Raw genomic sequence first — 10876 nt, forward strand, 5'->3', positions numbered from 1 at the left:
CATTTGCATATTTTCTCTACTCTACTTTGTTAAAGTAAAGTATGGCATTGATGCAATGAATCATGTCTTCCTCTCAGAACTATCAGACCAAAAAAAAGTAATATAATTTTATCATTTAGAATGGTAAATTAAGGCCTATGTTAAAAGCAGTGTAGCTTTAAAATTAAGTTTCCTACATAGTGAGAGTAAATGCAGCTCATACTACAGTCTTTTAGCTGTTTGTGTACAAAAACCATATTGAAAAGTGATTTCTTTTTTTTTCAGTTTTCACGTGTCATTTTTATCTCAAACTCTTGTGTGGGGTTAGTCTCCTGATCGTGTTCTTTCATTACATTGTCTTAGCCTCTGAGAGCCAGTGTTGCATCATGTGAATGTTTGACATTCAGTGTTGCAATAATGTATTACAAAAGAGGCAACCTGTGAAAAGTGATTAAGTCTAACAAACTCTTAGGTTTAAGCTTTTTGAGATAGTAAAAAAAAAATCTTTCTGCTTTTTCTGATTCTTCAAACCGAGAAAGTGGTGTATAATTTAGATAAAACACAGAGTACATGTAAAAACACTTGTTTTTGAAGAGATTTACCAGAAATATATCAACATTTACATCATGTAAAGACGATAAGAAGAATTGGAGGTTTAACCTCTTGAGACCCGAACTCTTGATTGGTATCCTTTTTTTTCATAGTCCCAGGGCCTCAAGAGTAAGTAATCAGAATGAACATTAATGAATGAACATGAATTGCACAAGAGCACAAGTAACTAAAGTCAAATTCCCTGTACATGTGCTGTACTTGGCAAATAAAGTGATTCTGATTCTGATGAACAACAGTGAAAATAAAAGCCACAATGTGTTGTCTGTGGACGCCAGGTCTCAAGACGTTAATTTACTCTACCAGGCTGAATGTAAAAACAGTTCTGTATTTTACAAACAAATAAATCCTAAAGGAAACATTTATGATAAAAGCAAGCAAAAAGCTGTGCGTGCAGCAACCTTTACAAGAGATCGGGCGTCAATTACAAATACAAAATTTAAAATCACATTGTGATGAGGCAACACAGACACAACATAAGAGGGCCAACATAAAAAACAAAATACAGACTATTATTAATGAGATGTACAGTTTCACATTATGCTAAAAGTCTTTTTTTATGTCATCTAGTATTAGGCGGACAAAACATAATAGCATGTGTTTTTTAGCGTGGCGTGCTACATTAGCATTCTCTTTAAGGTACATTATAACTTTGTTTTGTCACTGTTGGACAGACGAGTGGAATAACATTTGAAAATACTCAGATTAAAAATCTTTACAAAACACAAATAATGAAAAATGTAATTGGGCTTCAACTGATGCTACAGAGAGATGTGGCATGCCACTGCTAAAGTCAGGACAGTAATTTTAAAGTTACTTTTTCATAGGTTTTAAACATATTTAAAACCAAGACTGTTAAAATCAAAATATAACACCCCTATCCAACTTTTCTTCATCCAAATGGATTTGACATGGTGCTCCTACTTCAGCATAAAGAAGCAATGTAACATTGTTTTTATTTTGACACTAAAACTGACAAAAAACTCAAACAGAATTTTTTTGAACTACTGCATTTTCTTGTGCGCTTGTTAATCCAATCGTACATCAATTTCCTTGGGGACGTCTGATTTGCCCTCCAGGATTTGCTGGATTTGATGGAGCACTTTTTCGTGGAACACCATGTCTAGATGGGCCAGTCCTCTGTACTCCGTCACATGGACTGGCTTCTCCTGCTGGCCCTCCCAGCGTTTGCACAGACTCATGCTAAAGCTGTCCACTGTGTCATCCCCGTCGGCATAAACATAGTCCACCGGGTCTGCATTTGGAAAATCTTCATCATAAATATGCGTCACAGGAGTTGGAAGCCCGACGCCGTACATGCACCACACCTCAACGCCAGGCGGGTGGAGAGCACCAGTCAGGTTCTTGGTGTCTTCCCACATGTGCCTGTAGGCAAACACAGATAAAATACATTTCAGTTGTAGAAAAAAGCCAGAACTGTTTTATGCCTTAGTCACATGAACCCATACGAGGGGTTGACCAGCACGGACGCAATGGGCTCTTGGGTTGTTTGACCCTATCAGGAGGGGCCACATCTTAAAGGGAGCGCAAGTGTGTCTTGCATCTCCATTGAGGATTATAAGGCAGCTTCAATTGTTGTGCTTGTGGTAAACGTATAGTGAAGTATTTGTAAGGATAATGTTAGTTGGACGCCCCTATGATGTAAGGTGATGCTGTTGGTGCCCGTTCAAGAGACTCAACTCATTAATAAGGTGCGCACTGGCTTCTTATTGAGTGTGCGCAAATGCTCCACACATGGGGTGTGCTGGTGATATGCAAGTGCCTGTAGGATGCCCTGCACGATGTCCACACACATAATTCTCTGATTGCTTAATTTCCTCATTTCTAACAGGCTGCACGCAAGAAATGCACAAGTGGAGCATGCACTTGTCACTTGAACTGCACCAATGCAGTTCATAGTGCGCATGGTTTGGGGCAGGGGTGGGGGTGAAATATCCATATGCTGTACCCAATGTTTCACCTACTTCACCCTTACGTACCCTAGTGTGTTGTTTACGAGTTTGCTACAACCCGACGCCCACAGCATGCCCATTGAAAAAAATGTGCACGAACATTTTCACTCTATCGGTTCAGAGCGTGGACTACAACCTTGATATTTCCTGTTGGCCACATGTGTGCCCCGTACAGGTTTTCCCATTTTTCGCCCGCAGACAGCCTGTATGTATCCATAAGGTCAGGTGTGACTATGGCCTGATGCAGCAGTCTGATAACAACATAAAAAAAAGAGCAATAAATTACCAGCCATTCTCAAAGTCAATGTCCGTGAATAAGCGCTTGTAGTCCTGGTTTGTGTAGTTCACTGATGGCGTGGAGATGAAGACATGGTCCTTTGGCCAGGCATCCTCAGATGGTAGCATCCAAGGATTGGTTGTCATCATCCTCTGCTCCTCACGGAGTTTAATGTTAGAAAGCATTGGGATGCCATCGTTGTTACCTGTGAACATTTAGAACGGACAGCTTTATAATAGAAAATCAGGCAGATCCTACAGCTGGGCTGCCTAGGCATCCCCGACCTGTGCCCACGGTGTTGTGTAGGATTTATTCTATACCTGAAGTCATGACTCTAAGTACTTTAACAGCGCCACCCCATGGTGCTCCCAGGGAAATGAAGCCTCTGATGTATGTATCCTTCCAGGCCTGAGGCTGGTTGTTGAGGAAGTAAAGGACGTAGTGTCCACCCATGCTGTGCCCCAGCAGGTAAACTGGTTTCTGATACTGGTTATACATCTCCTCCACCAGCTCCTGCAGCCTTATGAAGTATTCCGAGTTCTCATCTGTGGAGAAAAAAAGGGCAAAAAGAAGATTTTAGAATAGTGAGTAAATCTTTTTAAATTGGCCAGAAACAAAATAAGTTTATAATTTCTGGGTAACTAGGGTGTTTCTGTAAATTTAGGATTCTGGTCCCAATGATCGTGTTGTTTTTGTGTTTTTTTCATTGCAGTTGTTGAGTCTTTAACTGATGAGTTATCTTGCATGCAGGGGAGTAAACAAAGCGTTTGAGTCCAGATAAGGTAGAAGAGTGGGTGGTGCATGTTCAGATTGGTGGAGCTAAACAATAAGTGCAGATATTTTGAGCAATTTCCTAACAAGAATCCAATTTAATGATCAAGCCCAACACTGTGGCCATATTCTAAGTTTGCTGACAGTCCAATGGACCAGCGACTCCAGACTTGGAACGAAAGTACAGGAATTCTGGACATAATCAGTCTTTCAGGCAACATAGTTTAATTATAGACAAAGTTGTCCATGTTTTCTTGTTTTCTTATGCGAACACATTGGCCTTGAGGTCAGAAATATTCACCCCTGTCTAATAAATTCACCAAACCAGTGGTCCCCAACCCCTAGGCCCCATGGGTCACTTGGCCACAGAGAAGAAAAAAACGATATCACTTACACTACCAGTACTTCTGTTTTATTTATTATATGATTCTAAAGGAAATTTTATTTTGAAAAACTGACGGATTCTCTCCATCACATCTGTCAATGAAAAACTCCTGACTCGCTCGTTTCGGTCACGCTTCTAACTACATTTGGCTGATTCGACCACTACCTGGAAATCTCCAAGCTAACAAAGTTGATAAAATACAATATAACATTGATATAAAAAAATGGTTTCACATTTATTAATGTATGTTAAAAAAACAGACAGTTGTATTATTTTATTCTGTTGCGTTTATCCGTCACAGCTTCAAAGTCAGACAAAGCTGAAGTTAACATCTGGTTTTTAGCTTTGACGTTGATGGTTAAAGAAAAGTCTTTATCATATTTTAGTTCACAAAGACAGTTTAAACCGACTGCAAGTATTTTTTAGAGGATGAAGATAAACTTTTTCCTTAAAACTTAAGCAAAATTGAATCTACAAAACTTGGAGGACAAGTTCAGCCTCGTACCAGCTGGTCTGTAAAAAAAATGATCTGATCTGGGATCATTTATCCATCTATACCCACTTCTTCCCATTCAGAGCTACAGGGATGCTGGAGCCTACCCAGCTACTGTTAGACATTTTGCCACAGACAACCACACACAGTCACATTCACACCTAAAAGGGTAATTTAGAGCAAGCCAATTACAGTAACCCATGAACCATGTTTTTGACTGTGGGAGGAAGCCAAGAGTGCCTGGAGAAAACTCAACCATGCAGGAGGAGAACATCTAAACTCCAGACAGAAAGGACCAAGCCAAGATTTGAACCTTCTCTCATTGTGAGGCCAGAGTGCTAACCACTACACCACGTTGCAGCCCACAACGAAAAACATAATTCTTTATTATTAGTGTCAAACTCTCTGCTTAGATTACTGCATTTATTAGCAACAGTTTATCTGATTCTATCCATTCTGTTTGAATTAAAGCCTAATAACCCACAGATTGAAAGCTTCGTCCACTCTATGGTGTATTAAGTTCTTTAGCATTTACAGAAACTATTCATTATCATACTGTCATTTTTTGTGATCATCCCAGCTCAAGCCCTTTTGTACACTTGTCACTTTTGCAATGCTAACACGTGTACAGGGCCCAACCTCCAAATTTACATTTACTCTTTAGATTAAAAAGGGGTCCAATAAAAAATGTGTTATGGATGTAAAGCACCAGCAGCATATGTCAATCTGATACTTACTTGGAGCTAATCTCCAGTCGTACGGAGCGCCACGGACAGTCTCATTGCGGACGTAACCTACATTGACCAAATGCTCCACCATAGAATGAAAATAACCTGCAAAGAACAGCAGAAAAACCTGAAAGGACTTAAAAAAGAAAGATTGATACAGTTTTATATCATAGAATCACTTCTACTAAAACCACAAAAATTCCTTTTCTCATAAATGCACACAATGGAGCTCTTAATACTACAGTAAAAAGCTCATTTTCTCACCAGCTAAGTTGTTGTAGTCCAGAAACTCTATGGTATAGGTTTCCCCAAATCCAGGTACTCTCACCTGCACCCCAGGTGAATTGGAGGATCGCCGGGTTGTCTTGTTATAAACAAGTCTGTAGGAAAACACTCGTGAACATTGACACTACTCAGGAAGTACATGCGTGTGATCATGGGAGATTGAAGCTGTTGCTTTGAAGGTTTCATAATTTGGTCAAGCTTAAGTTTATTCATTGTACTATGTTCCCCCATCCCCAATGACCCGGCCACCCTGGACCCAGCAGAAGAATGGCCACACCAATCCAAATGAATCTGCACCGTCCCGCCTGTTCGTAAGGGGGAGGTCACTGCGGTCGCTTCAATTCATGAGGCGACCCAAGGAGGGTTGCTGGGACCACCCCCTTCTCTGGACATCTGTCTCTGAAGCTACATACACACTGGGCATGTGTGGCATGCTCAAGAACGGTTTTTGAACCGGCTTTTTAGCATACTGTGTTCACACGGGTCTGGCACTACTCGATACTAGCACTTGTAGTTGGAAGAGCCTTGGTGCGAAATAGTGAAGTGGTGCAAATCACGTGACTCTTGTTCCAGGCTTTTTCTTCATGAAACTTGGTTTCGTACAGTATAATTCCAGCTGGGCACAAACTGCAATTTTTCCTCTATGATTAAACATTTGACACTACTGTGAGTTGAAGAGGACGCTACCCACATGTCACTACCAAATGTGATTGGTCAAAGTTCAACAAGTTTAAATTTCAGCGCATGTTCAATTGTTGTGCTTTTTGTACGTAGAGTCCAAAAACTGACTCAAAAACTTGCGTAGGGATGCATGAATGTACAAGTTTGAAACCCAGAAGGCCAAAACATGCATGCGCGTGTTTAAATACACTTTTCATTGGAAGCAGTCGCTCGAACATTCATAGACAGGACAGAGATCCTTCTGTCACTGCACACCTAGTCCAAGTTTTCACTCGTTTTTACCATCCTTCTGCTTTTCAGTTGATCCATGTCAAGTTAACTGTTGTCAGATTTGTTTCTTTGGTTTTGTCGTTTTTATATTTATTAAAATGTTTAGTTTCTGCCAAAATTCTTCTGTGTTTTGGGTTGACCACAACAATTCAAGACAGCAACTAGCATAAAAATGTCTGAAGTAACGATAAAGAATCAGAAATGATGACTTCTGCCAAAATCAACAAGGTAAAGACGTAGAAGTGTTTATCTTTACCTGATGTTATCAATCCAGCAGTCCACGCCGATCGGCATGAACATGTTCAGGTCGATCCAGATAGGAAACCAGTGGTCGGACTTCTTGAAGCACATCCAGTGGACCAAAGCTGGTTTGTCTATTTTGGCTTCCAGACGGTTCCCCAAACTTCCTGGTACTGAAAACACAGATAAATGTTAAGTGTCATAGACAATAAAAGGCAGTGATCACAATATCCACATGTCAATTGTCCTTTTATCCAGACATTTTAGGCAGCTAGTGAGGAGTTCATAAACCAGACATGGGGTTTGATCCTATCTGCAGGTCCTGGGTCTGAGACAGTAGGTCCTTTCAGGTAGAAATTCATCCAGTAGTCTCCACAGATGGAATCAATAGTGAAACCTCGTTAAACATCTGCCTCTCTATCTCACTCTTGGATTAATTAGTTTTGGGGATTCCAGGTTCAAAACACACATGCAAGTTATGAGTAAAGTAGGGGAAAGCTGAAAAGGAGGAGGTGGATCTCCAAGGCTGATGTTTGACTAACCTGCTTCACCTCATTTGGCTCATCCCTGACCTCTGAGCTTCATCAAGTGGCCTGAGCTTTGACTTTGCTTCATAAGCCAGGAATGAATAGTCCAAGAAAAACTGAAATTCAATTATGTGGTATCCCTTCATTCGTTTTTTTCAAGTTCATAACAGGTATTTGAACTCATCGCACTAAAATGAGCCACAGCAAGACCATTAATGCAGAGTAGGGCTGCACGATATGAGAAAAACTCGCGATATGCAATATTGGTGATTAATATTGCGATAACGATATAATTCGCGGTATATAAACAAATAGCAAAACAACCAAAAACATCATTTCCATTTCAATGCAACAGTTTAAAAATTATACTCCAACTGACCCTTGTCGACGTAGGAGGCAAACATCAAACATAAAAGGGCTCATCTGATTGATCAACAACGTAAACGGATCCTTCCGATTGGTTGAATTGCTTGAAATGCATAAAGGGATTTATTTCATTTGTTCAATATTTCAAGCTGCCATGAGTTTGTTTTAGCACATTTAAGGTAACCATTTATTGCGATTTTCGCCGTCTTTTGCGGTATGCATATTGCACGGCTTAATGTCGCGATAACGATAAATTTGCGGTATATTGTGCAGGCCTAATGCAGAGAGAACTTGGTTCATTGCTTTCTTTCAAGGTCAGTCATAAGACTTCTGCATTCCAACAGACCCACACTCCCACAAAGAGCCATACCTCAACCCTATCAAACATATTTAAGGCTCCAGCAGACTGTAAAGCAGCCCTTTTTTTTAACTTGGCCTTAATCCCATGAATGCTGTTCAAAATGAATAGACACAAAGACCCATAGAAGCTGGAGGACAAAGGGTGGAAACTGTTGAAGTTGAACAAGAAGATGAAGGAAAGCCATGAAAAACTGCCACTTTGGTCAGTGTTCAAGTGTCACATGTCATATTTTACAATAGGTAAAGCAGACACTTTTATACAAACCGACTAACAGATTTCTGTCAGTTTGGAAATACAATAGGTGGCATTTGATGTTTTTCTCACAAACACACTGGCTTCCATATCTGGAAATTGAACCCTCGACTGACCGAGTTGGCAGATGGCTGACTCCGCTAATGTAAAAAATATGCAATGAATAATGGAAGGAAACACACTCACTCAAAAAAAAAAACGAGAGCAAAAGAAGTATTAAAGCACAAATGCAGGAACGTGGTTGTAAAGATGAACTCATTGAAGGAACGTGACACTTTGCTTTCAAGGAACTTTAATTTAGAAAAGCTTGGTTTGTCAAACAAAATCTTGTATCGCAGTTTAAGCAGGAAATTAAAAAAAAAAAAAGTACATTTCAAATTTTAAACTATTGATTTTACATTTGGGAAAATACTGAACATAGTTGTAACTATAAATATTGTGTAAGTCAAAGGAGAGTTTTGAATTAAATGAATAATGTATATAATAAAGGGTATAAATTTATACAGAAGGTATAGATGTTTGAGCTAATTTGTTTTAAAATTTGTTGAAATATTTTTTAAAAGCAAGGCAACGTTTTTGATGATAAATCCTTTCTTTATGTTCTCATTAATATAAAGTGATAGAGCAAATTGTTGTTTTAACCTTTTTCCCTTGTGTACATTTTAAAAACAATGCTTTTATTAAATGCAAAAACACTTTGAACCTTTCAGAGTTTCATTTTGTGTGTTAGACAAAGCTTTTTCTTAAAAAAAAATTTCTGCCAAATTAAACTTTGTGGCAAAAACGAGGCTGACTTTTTACACCAAGCTGCTCTGCTTGGAGTAGTTTGGGGGGATACTAAGAATTCAGTGGCCTGAACACGTGAGCAGCAGCTCTTATCTGTGAACTTGGCCACATTCAGGCGTCGTCATGTCATGATCCAAACCTCTGTCAGATTCCAACACAGTCCCAAATCTTTGTTTTACAACTGTAGGTTCAGGAAAACTCTCCTTCACTTGAAGAACGTGATGTTTTATTGGTATAAAGTGAATAATAGTGTTGGATGGAGTGTTCTGCAGACGTTTTAATAGCAATGACCTGTATGGCTATTACACTGTAACACGATGTAAACTACAATAGATCGGGGATTAAATTCTACATTATTTTAAAAAATTGTAGGGTTTTTACAGTCAACTAAGATATATTTGAGAGAAAATATAATTATTTATCCAGCAGACAAAAAAAATGAAAAAAATACAGACATTAGGATTAAATAAACAGATGACCCTCATGACTTATATATCTATGGCAACTATGATGTTTTTTGCACATCTTAAGGTTTTTGTACTTTAATTTAATTACCAACCATAGTTTAATTAAATTTGGCACGCCCACCTTTATAGCATGAAAACAAAAATATAAGTTTTGGTAATTGTTAATATAAAAATTTGGAGGATTGTAGTTTTTCTCAACTTGAAAAGTTGGATTTAAAATCCGGTTTTAAATTTACAACAAAGTTTAAATGTTTTTAAAAATAAAAATGAAACAATAAAAGTGTCATCTGTGTCAAAGTGCTATTCTGGTTAAATTTTCAATACTAGGATTAAAAAAAAACCATTATCCTTTGAATTACTCTTTGTTTACAGGATGTCATAATCTATTTTGATTTCACGTCATTTTTTTGGATCTCATCAGCAGAAAACCGATGTAATTTTGGTTTTATACGTTTAAAAAAATGAACATTCACCTTTGCTCCCAACTTTGAAACCACACAAAAAGATTTTTTAGAATTAAAGAGAATTGATGTTGAAGATAAGGCTGAATGGTGATCTTTAATTGGTTTAGGACATTTGCAGTCTGTTGTAAACTGATCGTGTTTATGATCCCCTTATAATTTTAGGCTACATAAAAATGTATTTTGCGTTGTTTTCCTGAAGTGTCAGTGATTAGTGAGACTGGACGTACCGATGATGAGTGGGGATGTGTTGTTGTTGCTCGTCTCCTTGACTCTGCTGTTCGGAGGGAAGACGACGTTCATGATCCAGAAGCCGGCAGACGGATGCACCAGCAGCAGCAGCAGCTGCACGGCGAGCAGACGGCCAGCGGACCCCATCCTCTCTGTGCGGCGGCGGCGGGTGTACGGAGCCTTGGGTCGGCTTGTGGGCAGCCGGAGGGCGGGAGGAGCAGGTGTGGCGTTCAAATGCGGACAGCGGCGGTTACGATAAGCTTCAAGGCGGTGGGATGTAGAACCGAAGTGATCTAAAAACAGCTGATTCACACAAAAACTGATGATTTGGAAAAAGTCTCTGAGCAAACGTGAACAACATGTGACTCATGCAGGCTGTACTATTGATTCCCGCTAATCTTCTATTTGTCAACACGAAGGAGGGATGTAAATGATTGATGGACGCATGAACTTTAGGACAAATGCGTGTTACTCAAGAGTTTTTATGAACGTTTTTGTCTTTTTCCCCCTCTGTTTTCGCCGTTTATTTATCAGTAGAAGACTGTCCGGAAGGTAAAAATCAGATTTGAAGGTGCAGTGTAGAACAACAACCAGAACTTTTTCTGAATGGTGTTGCATTCACGGACCTTCGGAAAATGTTGTTTTTTTCCCACTGAGACGTTTGTGGGACAGAAATTCTATAGGCTCATTATAAAAAAAAAGATAGAACATTGCAACGAAGAGTTAAATAATCA

General features: G+C 39.1%; 1 protein-coding gene across 1 annotated transcript; it reads right to left on the minus strand.

The window, feature by feature from the left end:
* Window positions 1-546: 546 nt before the first annotated feature.
* Window positions 547-10495, minus strand: lcat (lecithin-cholesterol acyltransferase). The gene is made up of 7 exons (XM_004069739.4): window positions 10142-10495; window positions 6708-6864; window positions 5480-5595; window positions 5225-5320; window positions 3159-3383; window positions 2848-3043; window positions 547-1974 (listed from the first exon to the last, which is right to left on the minus strand). Exons 1-7 carry the CDS (start codon window positions 10287-10289, stop codon window positions 1617-1619), a joined length of 1296 nt encoding a protein of 431 aa, XP_004069787.1. The 5' UTR covers window positions 10290-10495; the 3' UTR covers window positions 547-1616.
* Window positions 10496-10876: the final 381 nt, after the last annotated feature.

The sequence above is a fragment of the Oryzias latipes genome, chromosome 6, assembly GCF_002234675.1.
Source record: "Oryzias latipes chromosome 6, ASM223467v1".
In the NCBI taxonomy this organism is placed as follows: domain Eukaryota; kingdom Metazoa; phylum Chordata; class Actinopteri; order Beloniformes; family Adrianichthyidae; genus Oryzias; species Oryzias latipes.

Bases quoted from the DNA above. Each gene is read 5' to 3' on its own strand.
- lcat (XM_004069739.4), bottom strand. From the start codon at position 10,289: ATGGGGTCCGCTGGCCGTCTGCTCGCCGTGCAGCTGCTGCTGCTGCTG. The intron at 5,596-6,707 runs GTAAAGATAAAC...GTTTTCCTACAG, and splicing joins TGCTGGATTGATAACATCAG to ACTTGTTTATAACAAGACAA. The intron at 5,321-5,479 runs GTGAGAAAATGA...TGTTCTTTGCAG, and splicing joins GGACTACAACAACTTAGCTG to GTTATTTTCATTCTATGGTG.